The sequence below is a fragment of the Macrobrachium nipponense genome, chromosome 46 (genome assembly GCF_015104395.2).
Source record: "Macrobrachium nipponense isolate FS-2020 chromosome 46, ASM1510439v2, whole genome shotgun sequence".
In the NCBI taxonomy this organism is placed as follows: domain Eukaryota; kingdom Metazoa; phylum Arthropoda; class Malacostraca; order Decapoda; family Palaemonidae; genus Macrobrachium; species Macrobrachium nipponense.
In genome coordinates this window covers 11,615,508-11,640,837 of record NC_061106.1, presented here as the reverse complement: position 1 = coordinate 11,640,837, position 25,330 = coordinate 11,615,508, and the positions used below count along the sequence as shown (strand labels likewise).

Genomic DNA, 25,330 nt, shown 5'->3' with positions numbered 1-25,330 from the left:
TTTGTTCATGAAACTTACCTGTCAGATATATATATAGCTGTATTCTCCGACGTCCGACAGAATTGTTTCAAAAACAAAACACCCGGCACACGCAGTGGGCGGCCAGGTGGTTAGTACCCATTCCCGCCGCTGGGAGGCGGATATCAGGAATCATTCCCATTTTCTATTCAGATTTTTCTCTGTCGCCGGTCGGTAAACAACTGTTTACAGACCTCCGCCTAGGATTTTGAAACTTCTTGTGCTAACTTGAGTATTCTGATTGACTTTTGGTTTTGATTTGGCTTGTTGGCTTGGCATACGTGATAGTGGATTTGATTTGATTTTGGCTTTGACTTTTCTTTGATTACGATGTCTGTATCTAGCGCTGCTAGCTTCAGGGTGTGTAAGGTGCATGAATGTAAGGTGAGATTGCCGAAAGCTTCGGTAGACCCTCATTCAGTGTGCTCGAAATGTCGTGGTCATGTATGTATGTGAATGATAGAGCATCGAGTGTGAGCAATTGACTGAAATTGAATGGAAGGCATATGATTCTTACGTGAAAAAGCTTGAGCGTGATAGAATCAGGAGGTCTTCCTCTAGGAGTGCTTCTGTGAGTAGAAGTCAAGGTAGAATTGTAGCTCCATTAAATCCTCCTGTAGATGTAATTCAACCAGATCCTGTTGTATTGCCTCCGAACAATCAGGAAGTGTCTGCAGAAGGAAGCGTATTAGTTACGATCATGGAGTCGATTCGCGCCTTGGAATCTAAAGTGATTGCTCTACAGTCAAATGTGAATTGTGATAAAAGTGTTAGTGCATCTAGTGTAGTGGAAGGGGTGTCAGATCGGTCCCATAATGCCTCTAGGCCTGGCCCTGCCGGACTCCCAGGCCTTAGGGTGAGGGCAAGCCGAAAGCCGAAGGAGGGTTACGGGACTAATGACCGGTCTGACGTCCCTTCGGCAGAAACTGAGGGACGAATCTCAGGCTGCCAGTTGTTCGTGCACGGGCACGAATACTTAGAGTGCTTCTCTTCTTTCCGAGACTTTCCTCTCCTCGCCGAGGTTATATAGGGGAACAAGCTCGGGAAGACCTCCTCGAGGGGGAGAGCGGCAGGGGCGCAAGTTTGGCGCCACAGGCGGCCGGTCGCTCTATTGTCGCCCTCTTAAGAGAGGTTTCAGAGAAGAGGACGCTTCACGTCCTTCTGATCGTTATGTAGATTCGTCACCTGAAGATTTTGAAGCTTTTCCGCCACAGAAAAGGAACAAGGCTTCATCAGGGGAGGACTCTTTCGAGCGTCCAAGTCGCTCTAAGCTTGTTCCTGAGTTGAAGGAAAGGGCATCCCCTCGCCCATCTTCCTCGCACAGGATGAGTCCTTCTCCTGATCGAGAACTTTCCCCTTCAAGGAAAATGCTTTGGGAAATGCAGAGACAGTTAGCCTCCTTTTTTGAGAGAAAGGAGGCAGAAACTAGTCATAGAAGGAAGGATAGGTGGCTGCCTGTTAAGAGAACTAGGCAGTCCCCGGCTCCTACTCCGCGTTTTTCGGCCTTTGAGTCTACTCCTAGTAGCCGACGCATTAGAGAACGTGATTACGTCCCTCATGAAAGGGCGTCTAGGAGAGACGAATTTGACAGAGACGTGAGTTGTCGCACAAGCGGCCAGCGTCTTTGTCAAAAGGCCGAGAACGCTCAAGATCAAGATCGGAACGTCAAGCTTTGCATGTTGATGATCACGCTCGACGTCTTAAACAACGAAGCGCTTACCGGACTCGAGAAGACGCTTTTCAAGACGCGCGGATCGCTCTCCAAGACGCTCCAACTGACGCTGTTCAGGACGCACGGCGTCCTACACATCATGACGTTCAGCAAGACGCTCCAACTGACGCTGTTCAGGACGCACGGCGTCCTATACATCATGACGTTCAGCAAGACGCTCAAGCTGACGCTGTTCAGGACGCACGGCGTCCTTCACATCATGACGCTCAGCAAGACGCTCTTCAGGACGCACGGCGTTCTTCACATCAGGACGCTCTGCAGGACGCTTCTCAGAACGCACGGCGCCTTGCATATCGGGACGCTTTCCAGGACAATCAACAGTTGAGTCCGAACGTAAGGATGTTTCTCAGGTTAAAGTGTCGAAGTCATCGCGATCTTTGAAAGGCGCTGATGACCAAGAGAAGGATTCGTCTAGTGATCGCTGCCCTACTGATGATGACGAACCAAATGCGTCAGCGTCGTCAGACTATAAGACGTTGACGGATTACTTAAGAAAATTATTTCCCAGATAATTTTCTAGCGCCAATTCCTTCTCTCCACCTTCACAATTTGCTTCATCGAAGGCCAGGAAGGCTCCTGGCTTCGTTAAGATGGCCACTTCGCTCTCCGCGCGAAGAGAGCGTTTAAGAGAGTCCAGGATTGGATGGATTCAAGGAAGGTTAAAGGGAAGACTTCCTTTGCACTTCCTCCATCTAGACTGAAAGGGAGAGCCGGGATCTGGTACGAGACAGGAGAAGAAGCAGGATTGAAGGCACCGTCCTCTTCTCAAGGAGATTTCGCCAATTTGGTGGACGCTCCAAGGAGGTCTTATTTGTCATCGGCTAAGGTTTCCTGGACAATGACGGAGACGGATCATCACCTCAAGGGGTTATATAAGACGCTAGAGGTGTTTAACTTTTTAGATTGGTGCCTCGGGGCGCTGGATGTACAATCGAGGAGTCAAGACTCAATTTCGCTAGAAGAGCTTTCGAGTGTACTAGCTTGTATGGATAGAGCAGTAAGGGATGGCTCTGAATGAGTTAGCATCTCATTTTGCTACAGGTCTGCTTAAAAAGAGAGCTCTCTATTGTAGCTTTACGGCGAAAGCAGTTTCTCCCGCTCAGAAAGCGGAGTTATTATTCGCCCCCTTCTCTACGCATTTATTTCCGCAGTCCATGATTAAGGATCTGTCGGTAAATTTGCAAGAAAAAGCAACAAGGGACCTCTTGACTCAATCTTCAAGACGACCTAACTCCTCAGGCTTCTACTTCAACAGCTCCAGCACCCAAGAAGAAATTTAAGCCCTTTCGTGGAGCACCTTTCCTCTAGAGGTTCCTCGAGAGAAGGGGGTCCTTCAGAGGTAAGATCTCTTCTACCAAGAAGGGAAAAAATTGACATTTCTGCCCTTCAGGCACCTGTAGGTGCGAGACTCACCTTATTTGTCGGCAGGCATGGAGGACGATAGGGGCGGACACCTGGACCCTAGATGTGATCGAGAGGGGATACAAGATCCCTTTCCTCTCTACGCCTCCTTTGAGCGCGAAGCCGATAGACCTGTGGCCCGCATACCAGTCAGAGAAGCAACAGATCTTACTCGACCTTCTAGATCAAATGTTGGAAAAGAAGGCCGTAGAGGAAGTTCTGATGCTGGATTCCCCAGGCTTCTACAACGGTTATTCCTGGTTCCGAAGCAGTCTGGGGATGGAGACCTGTCCTAGACGTCAGCAGACTGAAACATTTTTGTAAAGAAAGAAAAATTCAGGATGGAAACTTCTCAGTCTGTGCTAGGAGCTTGAGACAGGGGATTGGATGGTGTCATTGGACCTTCAAGACGCTTATTTCCACGTCCCGATCCATCCCCAATCAAGGAAGTTCCTGAGGTTCGTCTTAAAAGGACAGGTCTTCCAGTTCAGGGCTCTGTGCTTCGGTCTGAGTACGGCGCCGATGGTTTTTACTTTCCTCATGCGGAATGTGGCGAAATGGCTTCACCTATCGAAAATAAGAGTCTCGCTCTACCTGGACGACTGGCTAATCAAGTCGCCTTCGAAGTCAAGGTGCCTGGAGGACCTTCAGACGACATTACAGCTGACGAAGGCCCTGGGCCTTATAGTAAATTACGAAAAGTCCCATCTGATCCCCACGCAGTCCATCGTGTATCTGGGGATTCAGATGGATTCAGCGCTTTTCAAGCTTTTCCATCAAAGGAACGTCAGCAGAGATGCTTAGAGAAAGTGTTAGCCTTCTTAGGGAAAGAAACATGCTCGGCGAAGGAATGGATGAGTCTGCTGGGAACCATTTCTTCGCTGGAGAAGTTTGTTTCCCTGGGGAGTTGCACCTCAGGCCACTCCAGTTTTTTATGGCAGAAAAACTGGAAAGACAAGAATCTAGACTCGACTTTGATTATATCAAAAACGGTCAAGGATCATCTGAAGTGGTGGCAAGATCCGACCAAACTCTCGGAAGGGATGTCCCTCAAGCTTTTGAGCCCCGACCTAGTGTTGTTCTCAGACGCCTCCAGGGTGGGCTGGGGAGCGACACTAGGAAAGGAGGAAGTGTCAGGCCTCTGGAGAGGGGAACAGAGGTCCTGGCACATAAACTTAAAAGAGTTGGAGGCTATTCGGTTGGCTCTTCAGTTCTTCGAAGAACGATTGGTGAGCCGAGTTGTCCAGATCAACTCGGACAACACTACGGCTCTCGCTTACATAAAAAAGCAGGGGGGGACACACTCTCGGTCACTGTTCGTGATAGCGAGAGACATCCTTCTATGGGCAAAGGCTCGAAACATAGTGATCCTGACAAGGTTCATTTCAGGAATTCAAAATGTTCGAGCGGATCTTTTAAGCCGTCGACATCAGATGCTTCCCACAGAATGGACCCTACATCTAGAAGTTTGTCAAGAGCTATGGAAGTTGTGGGACGGCCGCTAGTCGACCTCTTCGCAACCTCGAAAACGAAGAGGCTTCCGATTTATTGCTCTCCAGTTCTCGACCCACCGAAAGCAATAGCGGTAGATGCCATCCTATGGGACTGGACGGGATGGATGTGTACGCCTTTCCCCCGTTCAAACTCTTAGGAGAGGTAACAAGGAAGTTTGCGGCGTCGCCAGGAGCAAGAATGACTCTGATCGCCCCTTTTGGCCCTCAAGCGATTTGGTTCACGGAGGTCATGTCTCTTCTAGTAGACTTCCCGAGAACCCTGCCAGAGAGAGTCGATCTTCTCAAACAGCCCCACTTCGAGAGGTACCACGGAAAACCTCTCCGCTCTGAGTCTGACTGCGTTCAGACTATCAAGAAGTTGGCCAGAGCGAGAGGTTTTTTCAAGATCATGGCAGAGGCTATTGCCAATGCGAGAAGAGCTTCCTCTCGAGCAGTTTATCAGGTCGAAGTGGACTGTCTTCAGGAGATGGTGTAGGAGGAAAGGTATTTCCTCCTCCACGACCTCTGTGAACCAAATCGCTGAGTTTCTCCTGCATTTGAGAAATGTGGACAAATTAGCAGTGCCCACAATAAAAGGATATAAGAGCATGCTGTCAGCTGTCTTCCGCCACAGAGGATTAGATCTGACAAATGATAAAGATCTTCACGATCTTTTGAGATCGTTTGAGACAACCAAAGTACTACAACCAAAGGTTCCATCATGGAACCTTGATGTAGTTCTAAGATTCTTGATGTCGGCTCCCTTTGAACCTATGCATGCTGCCTCATTGAGAGACACTACTAGAAAGGCGATTTTTCTAACTGCTCTTGCCACGGCAAAGAGAGTTAGTGAAATTCAAGCAATTAGTAAAGAGGTGGGTTTCAGAGGACACAGTGCAGTGTGCTCCTTGGATCCTAATTTCTTAGCGAAGAATGAGAACCCATCTAACCCCTGGCCAAAAACCTTTGAAATCAAGGGGTTAACAGAGTTCATCGGACAAGAGCCAGAGAGAGTCCTGTGCCCTGTCAGGGCTCTCAAATTTTACATGCAAAAGACCAAAGATTGTCGGGGTCCTTCGGAGAACTTATGGTGTTCTTTGTTTAAGAGACCCGACTTTCCTATGTCGAAGAATGCACTGGCATTCTTTTTGCGAAACACCATCACGGAGGCCCATGCGTCCTGCTCGGATGGTGATATGAAGCTTTTGAAAATAAAAGCCCATGAAGTGAGAGCGGTTGCGACTTCAATGGCATTTCGAAAGAATATGGCACTTAATGATATCATTAGCGCTACCTTTTGGCGAAGCAACTCTGTGTTTGCTTCACATTACCTGCGGGATGTGAAGACGGCATATGAGAACTGCGAGTCGCTTGGACCATACATATCCGCAGAAATGGTGTTGGGGGCAGGGAGCAGCACAAATACTACCCTATAGAAAAGGGGTAGGTGTGCTTTTTAATTTTGGTGTTGGTTTATGGTTGAAGGGTTGGTTGCTTGAGGCGCCTTCCCTTTCTTTAGCCTAGAAGTTATGGGACTAACTTCGATAGGTTAGGTCAGGTGGTGGTTTTTTAGCTTCGTTGCCCTCACAGTATGGTCAATATGGTCTAGTCACATTGTGGTCACGCCCCCGTTGACAGATCATCTAGAGCGCACCAACTACACAGGTTCACTACCTTGTTGGCAACTCTAGTAAAGCAAAAGCAGACTTCGGTGACAGTAATCAAGAAGTCAGCTATGCTAACAGGTAAGGAATCAAGATGTCAATCATCTGCACTTGAGGTGTTCCTAAATCCTTCTATTCTATTCTGTTCCCACCCTTCCCACCTCCAATGTGGGATTCAGCTATATAATATATCTGACAGGTAAGTTTCATGAACAAAATGTTATTGTTATGATACAATAAAGTTTGTTCATACTTACCTGGCAGATATATATAATTAAAGTACCCACCCACCTCCCCTCAGGGGACAGTGGTATGAAAAACTGAATAGAAAATGGGAATGATTCCTGATATCCGCCTCCCAGCGGCGGGAATGGGTACTAACCACCTGGCGGCCCCCCACTGCGTGTGCCGGGAGTTTTTTTGAAATTCTGTCGGACGTCGGAGAATACAGCTATATATATCTGCCAGGTAAGTATGAACAAACTTTATTGTATCATAACAATAACATTTTAATATTTAACTCAATGTGACCAATCAGATAAGGGTTAGAATTTTAGTATCTTTCTGGTGAAATTATTGACAATTAGCAGTAAAAGCAATGGCGTATGTATAAATTAGAAATATGAAGTCTTTTAAATCTTAAATGCTGAAAAATGCAATCATTTGCATAAGTTTGATGTTCTTGAGATTTATCCTTGTTACCTTAATACTCTATTGTGTCTGCTGTGTGTGTAGATTTTCAGTCTATCCACATTGCCTTTTTTTTCAGTTGCAAATTTGGAGGCATATATTTTGTGAGATGCATGTCCTGGTAGATTTACTGAGGGATTATTTTTGGAAAATCATTGTAATAGTACTCATTCATTGTATGCTCTGTTCAGCAATGTACACTCACAAAAGGCCTTCTTGAAATTTTTAAGCAACTCTCTCTCCTACCTCAGCGTCTTTAACTCAAGCTCACAGTTTATAATATCACAAATTCTAACTCGGTTATGTGACTAGTAGTACTTAAAAAAAAAAATTTTTTTTTCTTTGAATACTCAGGTACTCAGGAAATGATAGAAGAATAGTGATTTTTATTCGTAAATTTGTTACTGCCTATGCTTTCTGTTACTCTTATAAAAAAAAAATAATAATAATAAGGATTGCTATGAAAAAGTATAGCCCCAGTTCTTCAGTATGCTAAAGAATGTATTGCATGATGTGACAGTGTTTGATTATTATTGTGTACTTTTTAAAGTGATAGACATTGATGGTACTCTAAGATAGTGCAATTTCATTGTGTTTTATATGGTATGCTTTTTGTTTACTACTTTCAATTTCAGTGAGGAGTGATACATACGTTTATGCTGTTTTAAGTTGCTTGCCTTGGGTTGGGCGTGAGTTGTATGAGAAGAAGGAACAGGATTTGGAGCGTTTATTGAAGCACATTGAAATATATGTGAGGAAACGAAGTCGAAAGCATGTTCCAGGACTCAGAGTGTGGCGTTCTGATCGACCTCATCCACAAGAGGAGTACCTTGACTGTCTTTGGTCTCAGGTTAGTTATGGTAACTGATTTCTCTCATATTCATTCTGAAGAGAATAAGCGGGAAACTCGGGGAAAAATAAGAAATTTTGATGTAATCCTTCAATCATTTGGATTAATATAGCCAAGGGTCTGTTGGATAAAGGCAAGTAAAAAGATCCAAGGGTGTTTAAGGGCAATTCTGTACCTTTTCTCACCTAACCTTGTCAAGACCAAACAACTATAAACACTTAGTATGCTTATAAACAACAGTGTGCTTATCAGTTGCAAACATCAGACTTAATATGCTTGTAAACAACATCCATCAAACTTTAAGCTAAAAACTGTGCAAAAGGAAATTAGCTGCATTTTTTCCTTATAGTATTTGTAACAAAATGTACTGCATAAGTACACTTTAGAAAAAGATGCAAATCCCTCAGTTCCCTCTCATAAATGGCACAGCTCAGTAGGCAGGTAGTCTTCTACCAATGTTTTATGACCTTGGTGTATTTTTATACAGCCACTTCCTTATTAGTAGCTACCATAGTGTATTACCATACATGAGATAAAAATTTCTGTGTGAACTATAGACCAAGGCTTGCCTAGGTTTAACACTTATAGTATCCACTTGCAAAATTCAATAGGCTATTACAGCTGTATTTAAGATAAAGGTAATGGTAATGAAACTGTTATTTTACTTACAGAATCCAATTATGTATACTGTAATTTTTTATAGCATAGTCGCTTGTTTTGTCCTTGAGGGGTTACCCTCCATGGTGTGCCAGCGCTCTCCATGGTGACTAGACTAATATCCAAGAAATATCTTTTAGATTGGTCTTGTAGCCAGATATTGTCGTAATGATAAACACTGTGACATGTGATAAAGTATCATGCACTCAAGGCAAGAGGGCATTTTCTCTCATCTTCATTGATGCTGAGGCATTTTTCCCACATCAAAATCTGGAAGAAGTGACTAAACTTGCATGTGCGTTGCCCGTCTTGTTTACGACCAGGCCAGTTAAACGACAATGAGGCATTACTTTCCCAGTCAATTTAGAGTGAAGACTTCACGCCATTGCTCTTCAGTAAAGATGGCATTAATTCTAAATTTTTTCATCATGGAAACATCTGAACTGGAAAGTTAAGTGCTTATTTTTAAGCTCCAGTTAAAAATAAGGGTTAAAACAGTGGAACAAGTGTTTATTTTTAGTATGAAAGCCGAAAGCTGGCTTTTGTTTTGTGAGTGCACGGTCGATGCTTTCTTATGGTCTCTACTTTGCTATTTGTGAAATGCACAAATTTAAAGAATTTGTCATTTATCTACAAGTTTTAGCCAATGAAATGTTCCACAATTTATCATTAATTTTGATAATCCTTTCAGATAATGTCTACAATAGCCTAGGCTGTAGCCTACATGAGATGATAGATAGATTCAGTGAGAATAGTTTAGACTAGTAGATTTTGTTTGTAGCCTATTGATTATATATTGTATAATTGTTTATGGGTATAGATAAGTGTGATTATATATTGTATAATTGTTATGGGTATTTTATGCATTGTTGAAATATGGTGGGTGTCCTATATATAGACAACATGTGGTAGATTCTAGAAGGTGTCTGTTGATGTATTTAAGTTGTGTTGTGACGTCATAGGCTGTGACGTCATAGACAAGATGGCGGCGGCGTCGGCAGGATGTAAACAATAACACGGGGCAGTAGAAAGCACTGTTGGTGGTGTGTGGTTGGTAGGGGAGAGCTCTCTGTCTGGTAGGAGTTGTTTTTTGGGTCGTAAGTCTTGTGGTGCTGGTGTTTTAAGGTGATTTCTGGAGTGTACTGGAGTTGGAGAAAGCGTACAGCTGGGTAGATTATTCATTTTTATAGAGAAAGAAAGGAGTTAGGCTAGGCCAAAATTCAAACTGGTAGCAGAGCGTGGTTGATCAAAGATGCCTGGATCCGACAGTGAACAAAGGGAGACTACTAGATGGAGAAGGGAATGTCCTAGGTTTAGCGGGATACAAGAAGAATACAAAGAATGGAAAGGTCAAGCCGAAGATTGGCTATTGTTGTATGGAGAAGATACAAAATACCCGGCGATAGAAATGAGAATGAGCTTAAAAGGGAAAGCCCGAGAGCTAGTGGAAGCATTAGATAAAGATAAACTTATTGGTAGCTAGAGGGTTTGAAGAAGAAATGGCTGAGTGGGAAAAGGATGCTCCCACATGCAATGCTGAAATTTTAAAATTCTGTCTAACCATAATAAAGGTGAAAAATTGGAATTGTTATACATTGGATGTCAAAACTGCATATTTACAAGGTGACGAGATACAAAGAGAAGTGTACTTGAAGCCACCAAGGGAAGATGGTTGGAGGGGATTATGGAAGTTGAAGAAAACAGTCTATGGGCTCAAGGATGCAGCAAAAGCATGGTATTGTAAAGTGGTGAAAGTAGTGAAGGAGCTTCAAGGTGAGAGAAGTAGACTAGAACCTAATATATTCTTTTGGAAAAAGAACAATAAATGGAAGGCATTTTGTGTACACACGTAGATGATTTTTGCTAGACGGAGGAACTGAAGGATTCTTAAAGGAAACGATTGGGAGATGAAAGGAAATTGCAAGTAGGAGAACAAGAGAGTAAAAGGTTCAAGTATATAGGAGTAGTAATAGAGCAGAAGGAGAATAGATTTTCCCTTAATCAGTGGCAGTATATAAATTCCATAAGAGAACCAGAGGCTAGAAGATATACGGGTAATAGAGTGCTAGAACAAAAAGAGTTAACAGAGTACAGATCAGTGGTAGGACAGCTGAATTGGGTATCACTACACACGATGCCAGAAATATCATATGATATTAGCGAATTAAGTAAAGCATTTAAAGAAGGAACAACTCAGGATATGAAGAAACTTATTAAAATTGTGAGAAAAACTAAGAGCATGATGGGCGAAGTTACAATAAGTGAGATGGAAGAAGAAAGGGTTTATTGGGAAGCCTATGCAGACGCTTCATTTGGAAACATAGAAGATGCCATACTCAACTGGGTTATATTATTTCTTTGACAGATGGGAAGAGGAGAAGTCCCATATGGTGGAAGTCTAGGAAATCCAGGAGAGTGGCAAAATCCACCATTGAGGCTGAAGCCCTGAGTGTTGGGGAAGCTGTAGAAGGATTGATATCATTTCAAGCATTTGTGGGAAGAGGTAGTAGGAGGGAGAAATTTAGAAGCCTTGGTTAACACTGATAGTAAAACACTAATGACCGCCATCAAATCGAGCACTGGTGTAAGTAGCAAGAGATTAAAAATAGATATTGCTGCAATAAGGGAAACCATTGAATCCGGGGAAATAAAGGAGGTGAGATGGATAAGGAAAGGAGCAAGTGGCTGATGTATTAACTAAAGCAGGAGTTTCAGGGGAATGTATTAGAAATTATGTAAATTGGGTAAAGAGTTGGAGGACGAAGGAAATTAAGAGGGAATACTAGGTTAGGAAACAGTCGGAGGGGAGGGAGAAAGAGATAAGTGTGATATATATTGTATAGATAAGTGTGATTATATATTGTATAATTGTTATGGGTATTTTATGCATTGTTGAAATATGGTGGGTGTCCTATATATAGACAACATGTGGTAGATTCTAGAAGGTGTCTGTTTTTGATGTATTTAAGTTGTGTTGTGACGTCATAGGCTGTGACGTCATAGACAAGATGGCGGCGGCGTCGGCAGGATGTAAACAATAACACGGGGGCAGTAGAAAGCACGTGTTGGTGGTGTGTGGTTGGTAGGGGAGAGCTCTCTGTCTGGTAGGAGTTGTTTTTTGGGTCGTAAGTCTTGTGGTGCTGGTGTTTTAAGGTGATTTCTGGAGTGTACTGGAGTTGGAGAAAGCGTACAGGTGGGTAGATTATTCATTTTTATAGAGAAAGAAAGGAGTTAGGCTAGGCCAAAATTCAAACCTATAACTTTGAATTACTATCCAAAAGGTGATTCAAATAACCTGGATTAGGTAGCAACCTAAACTAAGGTAACTAAGAACATTTTAATATATCCTTTTATGGTCCTAGGCAACAGCCTAGTTTTACATCAAGGACCCTAGGATTTGATAAAAATACTGCATATTCTTTCCTTTATATAGCACTTATATTTGAAAATGATCTAAATAATCCAGGACTAGGCAGTAGTACCTAATATTAAGTTAAGTGATACACTTTTACTACACATCCCATTATTGGACTAAATTATTAGCCTGGATAAAGTGACCTAGGACTAGATGAAATAGTAAGCCTGTGCCGGATGAGATGGTAGCCTAGCTTTAAGACTACATACTAAGGTAATTGTGTCTTTACGTAACCCATACCTTTAAGTGTTGATTAAATCATGCAGAGTCAGCAGCATCCTAGATTAGAGTAAGTGATAGTCAAGCTATAACAGTATTGGGTTACTGTTTTATATAGTATACCACATAACTAGGATTGGATATAAACAACAACCTGGTTAGACAAAAATAGTAGTTTAACTATAAGGAGATATATTACCTAGTAACTTTCTGTTTAATATAACTTATGCATTTAAATGTGATCTATAATAATTTGGATTAGGTGATATACTATACTAGGCTAAGAAAGGACTAATAAGAGCCTATGGTTATTATATATAAATAATATTTTTAGTTAACAAAAAACCTAGTTCTTACAACTCGGCAGCCTATCTATAAGGCTACATACTACAGTAGACTCACATCAACCTTGCATTTGATATCTAGGCCAGTCCCTTACGATGATCCCTGATTGGCTGTTGATAAACCAATCACAGGGCTGGAAACTTAGTCTCTCTCGAGAGTTCACATGGGAAGGATCTATGCTCCACCCCTCCTGAAAGATGTATAATTCAGGAGAGGTGGAACATAGATCCTACCCATGTGAACTCTCGAGAGAGACTAAGAGGTTCCAGCCCTGTCATTGGCTTATCAACAGCCAATCAGGAGCGTCGTAAGGGACTGGCCTAGACATAAAATGCACGGTTAATGTGAATCTACTATAGTGAGGTCTTACGTAGCCTATATCCGTAAAAGTCATATAAACCTAGAACAGGCAGCACCCTAACCAGTAAGCAGGAATCCCTTTTTAAGGGAATGTCCAGATGGTACCTTAGAAACAGCATGTCTGAGTATTAGACAAAATGGTAGTCTCGGCTACATAAGCAGAAACCAGATTATAAGAGAGCTATTTTTTTATTGTTTATATCGTTAGGTTTTGAATAAGCCTGGAATAAGCAGTGGTTTAAAATAGGTTAAGCGAGAACTCTCTGAGAAATATACCAGAAACATCAGCCTAAGCCATATTAAATAGTAGCCTGGGTTAGTTAGACAAATTAGTTCATAGAAGATTATAGCTATACATTGTTTCCCCCGTATTCACGGGGGGATGTGTACCAGACACCCCGTGAATAGTTAAAACCGTGAAATAGTTAGAACCACACAAAAAATGCTTATAACTGCCTATCTTGAAAGTTCAGATACCAAATGTATACCTTAAATAGCATCTTACTTCAAATATACCTAAAAATTACTAAGCTATTACTGTATTAATCTTTGAGGTTATATTATTAATATCATTTCAAAGTCATCTTAACCTCTTCATTACCGAAAGTTTGTTTGGAGGTAGGTGGGTACCACCATTGAAGTCTACTATCCACACCGGGTGCATAAAGGTGGTACGCATAGTACCACCAAAACTCCTCTTTTCAGATAGGGACTTCCAATCATTCTGTAATTTCGGTTTGAAGAGTTTGGAACAAAATAAACAGTATGACACGATGCCAGACGTTATGATGACCCCAACCCAAAAAAATAGTATTATTACTGCTTATAGTAGTGTGTAGGTGACAGATGAACTGCGTCTCAACAAAAAATCACAAAACCAGACAAGCGTAAACATGTAATAACTTCTACCCAAGTAAAAACCAGTTGTATCATCATTTACTGTATTTATTTATTTATTCACTTATACATTTTACAAATAAAAGATATGAACACCAGATAAATGAAGGTAGAAATAAAGCCTTATAGTAACTTTATATATAAAAAACAAACCAGAGAAAAAGCAAAAAAGCGATTTTTTCTGAGGACAAGAAACTTGAAAAAGAAATTAGTTAGATTACCCCTAATGCCCCTAAAGTTGTTTTCTGTGATGAAACTAATCTTAGAAAACGTTAGAAAATGACATCGCCCAAATTTTGAAAGATATACTATAAAATTTGCGATTTCCATATTTATTGGCGGGGCTTTCGCTTTAGTTTTTGCTCTTTTTTTTTGTTATTATGTGCTTATTTACTGTTCTATTTGATAATACTTTATGTGCATGTTCCAGGTGCAATATACCAACATTCTGTAAGACCGAATTTCTATTGAAGACCGTAGTTTTCTCACCGACCACCAGTGTCCCTTGTACAAGGACACTGAGTTTCACATTTTTTTCATAAAATCATTTATTTTCCCTGTAGGATGATAAAACTAACAGAGAATATGCGTTTATTATAGTGCTAATAATACCTGATAATTTCATTAGCCTGTCTTGATTAGTGTATTTTTGGCAAATATTTTTACGATGGGCACCCCTCCAAACTCGAGTCACTACCGAGAGATTCAGTTCGGCAGCGAACACAATGTTACATTCTGCTCACACCCGGTAAAGAAGGGGTTAAACATTTTACCATTATATATATCCTACAGCCAACATAACAGAGAGAGAGAGAGAGAGAGAGAGAGAGAGAGAGAGAGAGAGAGAGAGAGAGACCATTGAATGGCAACATCATATATCTGACCATCAAGAGTGAAATTATGAAATTATTTCTGAGACAGAGCGAATAATAATAGAGAATAACTAGACTGACTCCTTCCCCTCCGCCAATTCGTATATCAAATTGCCATTTACTCCCCCGCCCACCTTCCTCCAAGTGGATAAAAAGACTGGGAATCGCTATTTTTTTTTTTTATCATCTTATTGATGTTTGAAAATTAGTTATAAGGTAAATCATTTATTTATAGTACAAAACAATAAGCATACATAAGTAAGAGAGAGAGAATGTTATTGTTATTGTTTAATCTCATTAAACTATTATTGAAACTATTACTGTATATTATTATTTTACCATAAAATGTGGTAATGCCCTTAAAGATATACTTATACATACACTTCCAGCCCAAACAGAGGGCGAGAGTTACCACTATGACATACATGTATCTCGTGTGGCAAAAGAGAGTGAAATGGATAGATTATTGTATTTCTTTAAAATACTATCACACATGAATTTTGAAATTAGTTATATTATTATTATTATTATGGGAACTATTAATAACATATGCATGTACCATAGAAATACGTACTCTCATTTCAGTAATATAGAGAGAGAGAAATGGAAAGATTAGCGTAGTATTTCTGTAAAATACTTTCACATATGATTTTTGTAATTACAGTTATTATTATTATTATTATTATTATTTGAAAATATTAATAAACATATTATACGTACGTGTACCATAAAAATCTCTCGTCTCGGTAAAAAAGAGAGAGAGAGAGAGAGAGAGAGAGAGAGAGAGAGAGAGAGAAGAGAGAGAGACCTTACCTTACCTTACCTTACATCTTGTTCGGGTTGCCCCAGGTCCCTCAGTGTGAGGCACCTCTAATGTCTACCAGAGAGTTGCTAGTACATCTTCGGTATATTTTGCATCTTCCAATCTTGGATGGTCTGGGATGCAGTTTAGATATTTGTCGAGCTTATTCTTAAACACATCTACGCTCACTCCTGATATATTCCTCGATGAGCTGGCAACGCATTGAATAGACGCTGCATTATCGATGCTGGTGCGTAGTGGATTAATGTCCTGTGTGCTTTCCTTATTTTTCCTGGTATATTTTTGGGCACTATTAATCTACCTCTGCTTGCTCTTTCTGATATTTTTAGTTCCATGATATTTTCTTTTCTGCTATTCCTTCTATTCTGTTTCCATGCCTGGAATTTAACAATGTAGCGTTCTCTTCCTCCTTGTTCCAAGAACTATATAATTTTAAGAATTGTAGTCTTTCCCAGTAGTCTAGGTCCTTAACTTCTTCTATTCTAGCTGTAAAGGACCTTTGTACACTCTCTATTTGTGCAATATCCTTTTGATAGTGTGGGTACCATATCATATTGCAATATTCAAGTGGACATACGAACATATGTTTTATAAAGCATAAATCATGTGTTCAGCTTTCTTGTTTTGAAGTGCCGTAACAACATTCCCATTTTTGCTTTACATTTTGCCAACAGAGTTGCTATTTGATCATTGCATAACATGTTCCCTATTCATCATCACACCAAGGTCTTTAACTGCTTCCTTATTTGTGATGGTCTCATTATTAGGTCCCTTATATGCATATAGCTTTCTTTCTCTGTCTCCATAATTTATTGATTCAAATTTATCAGAGTTAAATACCATCCTATTTACCTCTGCCCAATCATATACTTTGTTAAGGTCTCTTTGTAGAGCGTTCCTATCTTCATCACAAGTAATTTCTCTACTTATTCTTGTGTCATCTGCGAAACTACTCACTACGAATCCTTAACATTATTGTCTATGTCTTCAATCATAATAACAAACAGTATTGCAGCTAACACCGTTACCTTTGGCGGCACACCGGATATTACCTTGGCTTCATCCGATTTCTCGTCGTTTGCAATAACTATCTGTTTTCTGTTGTGTAAAAATTCTTTTAACCATCTTCCTACTTTATCCACGATATTGTGTTTTCTAATTTTCTTCGCTATTATTATGGTCTACTTTATCAAAAGCTTTTGCAAAGTCTAAATAAACCACATCTGTTTCATTTCCGCTTTTCATATTTTTGAATATGTTTTCACGGTGGACTAACAGTTGGGTTTGTGTATTTTTCCGGGTACGAAACCATGTTGTCCTTTATTAAACAAATTATTTTTTATTAAATGTTTCATAATATTTTTCTTCATTACCCTTTCATACACTTTCATTATATGTGATGTTAGACTCACAGGCCTATAATTACTTGCCTCCTTAGTCTGATCCACTTTGAAAGTAGGGGTAATATACGCTAATTTGTGCTCATCTATATATTGCCTGTATCTACACTTTGTCTTAATAATATTGCAAGTGGCTTTGCGATAGAATGAACTACTTTCTTTAACAAAATAGCAGGAATTCCATCAGGCCCTGCAGCGTCCATTTTTAATTTCATTAATAGCACGGCACAATATCAGCTTCATTAATATCTATGTCAGCTAAATATTCACTATTTTCATCCTTACTTCTATATCATTATCTTCATTATCTATTCTAGGGGTGAATTCTCTCTTATAATCGTTCTGCCAGTATGTTGCAAATTTCCTTTTTTTCATTCGTTAACTCTCCCTTCAATTCTCAGAGGGCCTATTTCTATTCTTCTTTTATTCATCTTCTTCGCATATGAGTATAATAGTTTGGGGTTTTGCTTGATATTTAATAGGGTTTTTTCTTCTTCAAAGTCCCGTTTTTCATTTTCTTTTGATTGTATAATCTTTTTTTCTTGCATTTTCTATCTTACTTTTTAGTTCTATAACTTTCCATGCATTTTTTTCTTTTGCAAGACCTTTTTTCCACTTTCTGATTTCTGGAACAAGATTCTTCTGTCTCTTGGTATGCATGAATGATGTTTACTTTTCTTCTTCGGTATATATTTTTCCACTATTATCTCCAATATTTTATATAATATCTCCGTATTTACCCTTATGTCATCACTTACGAAAAGTTATCCCAATCTTTGTTTAATTCTTCATTAATTTCTGACCATTTTATATTTTTACTGTAGAAGTTGTATTTTCCATATCCTTCCCACTTTTTCATTTCTTGCTTATCTCTATTTTTCACTTGCTTTGGAATGAACTGTTAATTCTATGACATTATGGTCTGAAATACTACCGCATTATAAACTATTATTCTTTAACATAATTCATCTCGTTCACAAATACTAGGTCTAAAGTATTTTCCTTTCTTGTTGGCAGGTGATTTATTTGTTGAATGTTGTATTCTAGTAGCATATCTAATAGCTTTTTTCAAATTGCCTCTTATCTTCTGCACTACTATTACTCTCTTTTTTATATGTATAAGTACAACCACAATCTCCTATTCGTTCTTTCCATTCTACGAAAGGAAAGTTGAAGTCACCAGAATAGGAGAATAGTCCAGTCCTTGTGATTTCTACATATATCATCCAATTTTTCAATTATTAAGTCAAACTCTTTAGTATTAGGAGGTCTATATATTACTATGTTCATCAATTTTCAGATTCAAATTCTACCGCTATTAGTTCACATTCTGAGTTACTATATTTCTCATATATTTTTCCTTGTTTTTTGTCTTTCCCATATATTGCGGTTCCCCCTTGATTCCTATTTTTTCTATCTGATCTATAAGTTTGGAACCCTTTTATTTGATCATCATTCCCAGTCTCTTGGGAAATACAGGTTTCACTTATATTCATTATATCTATTTTCTTTTCATTTTGGGTTAGTTCTTCTAAGTACTCTATTTTTCTTTTTGAGAGAGAGAGAGAGAGAGAGAAACACTCCCTCCCCTCTCACATTACTTGATATATTTAATAGCTGTTGGACCTCAGCTTGGTGATTATATATTGTATAATTGTTATGGGTATAGATAAGTGTGATATATTGTATAATGTTATGGGTATTTTATGCATTGTTGAAATATGGTGGGTGTCCTATATATAGACAACATGTGGTAGATTCTAGAAGGTGTCTGTTGATGTATTTAAGTTGTGTTGTGACGTCATAGGCTGTGGGACGTCATAGACAAGATGGCGGCGGCGTCGGCAGGATAAACAACAACACGGGGCAGTAGAAAGCACGTGTTGGTGGTGTGTGGTTGGTAGGGGAGAGCTCTCTGTCTGGTAGGAGTTGTTTTTTTTTTGGGTCGTAAGTCTTGTGGTGCTGGTGTTTTAAGGTGATTTCTGGAGTGTACTGGAGTTGGAGAAAGCGTACAGGTGGGTAGATTATTCATTTTTATAGAGAAAGAAAGGAGTTAGGCTAGGCCAAAATTCAAACTGGTAGCAGAGCGTGGTTGATCAAAGATGCCTGGATCCGACAGTGAACAAAGGGAGACTACTAGATGGAGAAGGGAATGTCCTAGGTTTAGCGGGATACAAGAAGAATACAAAGAATGGAAAGGTCAAGCCGAAGATTGGCTATTGTTGTATGGAGAAGATACAAAATACCCGGCGATAGAAATGAGAATGAGCTTAAAAGGGCAAAGCCCGAGAGCTAGTGGAAGCATTAGATAAAGATAAACTTACTGGTACAGAGGGTCCAAAGTTAATCCTAGAGAAACTAGATAAAGCCTATCTAAAAGGACTCGGTAATGGAGAATTACGGTAGAATAAAAAGATACCTTCTAATAAGAAGAGAATCTAGTGAAAAATATGGCGGACTATTTAATTAGATACGAGAAGGCAGCATTCTGAGTGTGAAAGAGCAATGGGGAAAGGCGCGCTTGAGGCTTGAAGAAGTCAAGGGGTATATGTAATAGAGCAAGCAAATCTCACGGAAAATCAAAAACAAATGGTATTATCGGCTTGTGGGCAAGAAAAGCTAGAGTACCGGAACAGTGGTCGCAAACAATGAAAAGGACTATTTGAGGGATTAGGGACTAAAGAGGAACGGGAATGGTGGGGTTCGTCAGAAGGCAATGCCAGTTCTGGGAGGGAGAGGGAGGGAAAACCAAAGATACGGGAAGATGGAACCGAGGAAGGGGTGTAGAAATCCTATAAACAAAGAAGGGAAGGTAACAGTATGTGCAATATGCAGCTCAGAATGGCATTGGGCTAGGGATTGTCCTCAGATTTTCATAATAGGAAGAAAACTGAAACAAGACTAGAAGAAAATAAGGTAAAAAACAGAAAATGGGACAGAAGAAGAAGAGGTTTATGTAGGAGAAGTTAATAAATAGTGGAAGCATCATGGAGGTGGTTGATGCAATTTGGACACAGGGTGTAAATCAACAGTTTGCGGGGATTATGACTAGCACGTATTGTCATGGATTTGAGTCAGGAAGAGTTGAGAGAATGAGGGACACTAGGAACAGAGTCTAATAAAGTGTTTAATTTTGGTGAGACATCTTATAAGTCCAGAGGAATAATAGAAATACCTGTGATACTAAAAAACAGAAAGTTTTTATTTGAAGACGGAAATTCTGCAAGGTGATATACCCTGGCTGATAGGTAAGCAAACCATGAGTAAAATGGGTATGACCCTAAATTGAAAGAAAATTGTGTCATAGTAGAAGTATTAGGGGGAATGAAAGTAGAGTTAAGAGAAGACGAACAGGGTCATTTAAGAGTGCCTCCCTAAGGAGGAGGAAGTAGAAGAATTATTACTGGAGGGTTGGAAGGGAAAGAATCCGAGGGAAAATTAAAAGAAACGAACCCAATGAAAAAAAAAAAGAAATACATTTACAGTTTGGTCATGGAAGTGGGAGATAAAATATGGAAGCTTAACAGAGGAAGCACAATGGAGTAATGGGTTAATAAAAAAGAAAAAGAAAAAGAGGAAATAAGAAAGTTACTAACGGAACTGATTAAAAATTGTGAGGTTTGTAAAAAATACAAAAGAAACCCGCCAAACCGGTAGTAGGCTTTTCTTGGAGTAAAACGTTCAATGAAGTCGTAGCGATGGATGTGGGAGAGATAGAAGAGAGAAAGTTCTTGGTAATAGTGGATATGGCAACGAGATATTGTCAGGCCTGTTGGATAAAAGATAAGAAACCAGAAACTATAATAAAGATACTTTTTGAGTGCTGGTTTGCTATATTTGGAGCACCCTCCAAAATATTGTCAGATAATGGGGGAGAATTTCAAAATGAAAAAGTAAGGAGGATGGCAGAAAAATGGATATTAAAGTATTAGCCACAGCATCAGAATCTCCGTGGAGCAACGGATTATGTGAAAAGACCGTAGGCATGATCAAGGGAAGTGTAAGGAAGATGATGGAGGAAGAGGAAGTAGATTGGTCCCTAGCTTTGAAATGGGTAGTGAGTGCTAGGAACTGTTTAATGAATAATGGAGGTTTTTCTCTCCCAACCAATTAGTATTTGGAAAAAACCCTTCACTGCCTAACCTAATAGGAGAAGAAAGTTATAGTCCTGCAAGCAGAGAAAAAGGGATGGAAGAGGGTATGGTAAGGGACACACTGAATGCAATGCACAAGGCCAGAGAAGCATTTATAAAAATGAGTCCTGTAATAAAAATAAGAATAGCGCTAAACAAAAACATCAGAGAACATAAATTTGAAGAAGCAGTGGTAGGAGATGAGGTATTCTATAAAGAGGGAAAATTAAAATGAATGGAGAGGACCTGCTCAGGTAGTGGGAGTATCGGGGAAAACAATAATAGTCAAACATGGGGATTCTTTAAGAGAAGTAGCTAGGATACATGTGACAAGGATTCAACGACGATCACCAGATACAGAAGAGATATCGGCTAGAATAGATAAATCCCATGGGGTGAAAGGTAGGTCAGATGGCCCAAATGAAGGGAAAGTGATTGGCTGGAAGGAGAGGAGATAATGGGTGAGAGAAGGAATGCAGACACAGAAGAGACTATAGAAAGAGAGGTGATAGAGGAAACAGTGGAAGATAACGGTCAAAGTGGGTCAATAGAAAGCGAGTTAATGGAAAAGATACCAAAATTCAAAAAGGGAAATAGAGTTAGGGCTATAAACAATGATACAGGACAAGTAGAAGAATGGATATTTGAGGTCTTGCAGGAAAAAGATCAAGCCAAGCATGGGCTGATTCGTACAATATACGAGACTCACAGTCAGGTGACAAAGGGTGGGTTAACTTGAGGGATTATAGTCAGGTAGAAAAAATTGAAGATGAAGAGGTGTTGTTGCTGGGATTTGAAAATAGAAGCATAATGGAAGCTAAAAGAAAAAGAACTTCTAAGTTGGAGAGATAACCAGGTATATGAGGAGGTAAATGATGTTGGACAAAAAGCTATATCTACAAGATGGATAGTAAACTGAAAAGATAAAAGGGGGGAAAGGATATGTAAAGCAAGATTGGTAGCTAGAGGGTTTGAAGAAGAAATGGCTGAGTGGGAAAAAGGATGCTCCCACATGCAATGCTGAAATTTTAAAATTCTGTCTAACCATAATAAAGGTGAAAAATTGGAATTGTTATACATTGGATGTCAAAACTGCATATTTACAAAAGGTGACGAGATACAAAGAGAAGTGTACTGAAGCCACCAAGGGAAGATGGTTGGAGGGGATTATGGAAGTTGAAGAAAACAGTCTATGGGCTCAAGGATGCAGCAAAAGCATGGTATTGTAAAGTGGTGAAAGTAGTGAAGGAGCTTCAAGGTGAGAGAAGTAGACTAGAACCTAATATATTCTTTTGGAAAAAGAACAATAAATTGGAAGGCATTTTGTGTACACACGTAGATGATTTTTGCTACGGAGGAACTGAAGGATTCTTAAAGGAAACGATTGGGAGATTGAAAGGGAAATTGCAAGTAGGAGAACAAGAGAGTAAAAGGTTCAAGTATATAGGAGTAGTAATAGAGCAGAAGGAGAATAGATTTTCCCTTAATCAGTGGCAGTATATAAATTCCATAAGAGAACCAGAGGCTGAAGATATACGGGTAATAGAGTGCTAGAACAAAAAGAGTTAACAGAGTACAGATCAGTGGGTAGGACAGCTGAATGGGTATCACTACACACGATGCCAGAAATATCATATGATATTAGCGAATTAAGTAAAGCATTAAAGAAGGAACAACTCAGGATATGAAGAAACTTATTAAAATTGTGAGAAAAACTAAGAGCATGATGGGCGAAGTTACAATAAGTGAGATGGAAGAAGAAAGGTTTATTGGGAAGCCTATGCAGACGCTTCATTTGGAAACATAGAAGATGGCCCATACTCAACTGGGTTATATTATTTCTTTGACAGATGGGAAGAGGAGAAGTCCATATGGTGGAAGTCTAGGCAATCCAGGAGAGTGGCAAAATCCACCATTGAGGCTGAAGCCCTGAGTGTTGGGGAAGCTGTAGAAGGATTGATATATTTCAAGCATTTGTAAGGGAAGAGGTAGTAGGAGGGAGAAATTTAGAAGCCTTGGTTAACACTGATAGTAAAAACACTAATGACCGCCATCAAATCGAGCACTGGTGTAAGTAGCAAGAGATTAAAAATAGATATTGCTGCAATAAGGGAAACCATTGAATCCGGGGAAATAAAGGAGGTGAGATGGATAAAAGGAAAGGAGCAAGTGGCTGATGTATTAACTAAAGCAGGGAGTTTCAGGGGAATGTATTAGAAATTATGTAGAGGGTAAAGAGTTGGAGGACGAAGGAAATTAAGAGGGAATACTAGGTTAGGAAACAGTCGGAGGGGAGGGAGAAAGAGATAAGTGTGATTATATATTGTATAATTGTTATGGGTATAGATAAGTGTGATTATATTGTATAATTGTTATGGGTATTTTATGCATTGTTGAAATATGGTGGGTGTCCTATATATAGACAACATGTGGTAGATTCTAGAAGGTGTCTGTTGATGTATTTAAGTTGTGTTGTGACGTCATAGGCTGTGACGTCATAGACAAGATGGCGGCGGCGTCGGCAGGATGTAAAACAATAAACACGGGGCGGGGCAGTAGAAAGCACGTGTTGGTGGTGTGTGGTTGGTAGGGGAGAGCTCTCTGTATGGTAGGAGTTGTTTTTTGGGTCGTAAGTCTTGTGGTGCTGGTGTTTTAAGGTGATTTCTGGAGTGTACTGGAGTTGGAGAAAGCGTACAGGTGGGTAGATTATTCATTTTTATAGAGAAAGAAAGGAGTTAGGCTAGGCCAAAATTCAAACTTGGTACCTGGATCGTTCGAAACGAAAAATGCGTGAAGACTGGGATTTCCTACATTCTGACATTATTTTTTAAATATATAAAACAAAACTTACTAATTCACTGTAGTATTTTCTTTAATGAATTGATTGCTGCTTACATTGATATTAATATTTGAAAAATTAGTTATAAATCATTTATTTGTCATACAAAAAACTTACATCTCTGTAAGAATGAGAGAGAAAGAGAATTATTATTGTTGTTATGATATCATTTAATCTTATTAAACAGCCTAATACAGTATTGATCAATATTAATATTTTAAAATTAGTAATAATTTTTGTCATCAAAATGTATTAGGCATGAAAATAACATCAAAATACACTAATTAGTGATTATTATGTCGGAAAACCCCCCGAATAGGTGAATTCCCCGCAAATAATGGGTAGATACGGTCACGAGAGAAATCCGCAAATCAGAGAGTCCGCGAATCCTTAGAACAAATACGGGGGCCCACTGTATACAGGTTTCAAAACTAACCTAAAACCTCATGGGTTTAGTTAACATAGATATGATAAAATAATAAAACTACACATTTGTAGAAAAATTTGTAAGGTGGAATACACTAATGATACAGGGATTTACAGAAGTGTTCCTTTAAAAAAAATAATATACTTAATTAGTTTTCTGATAACAACTTGGTTTTTCACAAAAACTTGGTTTTTCACTACACAGCCACCATTAGACATTACCATCAATTCAAGTGTTCCATTACCATCAATTCAAGTGTTCAGTTTGCATTTTGCCGGTGGGATAAAAAAAGAACTACTAGGTCAATTGTCAGTCAAATTTCCCTTGTTACCTTACTTGTATGGAGTAGTAAAAAACACACAGAAAAATAATCCTTTGCAGGTTATTATCATTACTGTGCTGAATATCATATAAACTTTCAAAATACATTGCCAAGAATCTCTTGTCCCCATTACTTGGAACTATCTCCAATTCTCACATGTATAATCTCTAGATTAGTTAATAAATTCAACAAAATCACTTTTTGTCCCACTGATAGATTCATTAGTTTTGATGTTTGTTCTTTTGTTACTAAAGGCCCTATAGATTCTATTTTAGAGTATCTTAGTAACGAAGTAACCCATCTTGAATTACCTCTACCTTGAAGTCATATTATTTCACTCACTAGGTTGTGCATTTGTGATTGTCAAGTTTATATTCAGTGGTGAATTTTATCAACAAATATTTGGTATGGCAATGGGCAACCCTTATCACCACTCCTCTCAAACTTGTCTGTTAAAACCATGAAATTCTATGCCATTCACAGTTTTAACAGACAACTTTTTAAGATACTACTCAAACTTGCTGTGCAAGATTCGGCTTTCATTTTTAAAAAGCAGCTTTACTCACAGGTTGAGGGAGTTGCTATGGAATCAATGTTAGGACCTGTATTTTCCAACTTTTTTATGAGTCATCTTGAAAATTTTTGTAATCATTGCCTTGATAATTTTAAACCAGTGTTTTATAGAAGGTACGTTGATGATGCTTTTACCCTGTTTAAACACAGGTAATGTTACAAGTATCTTGATTACATTAACACTGTTCATCCAAACGTGA

The 25,330-nt window shown here is 39.3% G+C and overlaps 1 protein-coding gene across 1 annotated transcript in view; it reads left to right on the top strand.

Annotated features, from left to right (window-relative positions):
• LOC135214751 (nuclear cap-binding protein subunit 1-like) overlaps nucleotides 1-25,330 on the top strand; it is a 365,385-nt gene that overhangs the window by 148,051 nt on the left and 192,004 nt on the right. Inside the window, 1 exon segment of the mRNA XM_064249099.1 lies at nucleotides 7,634-7,848. Coding sequence (XP_064105169.1) covers nucleotides 7,634-7,848 — 215 coding nt within the window.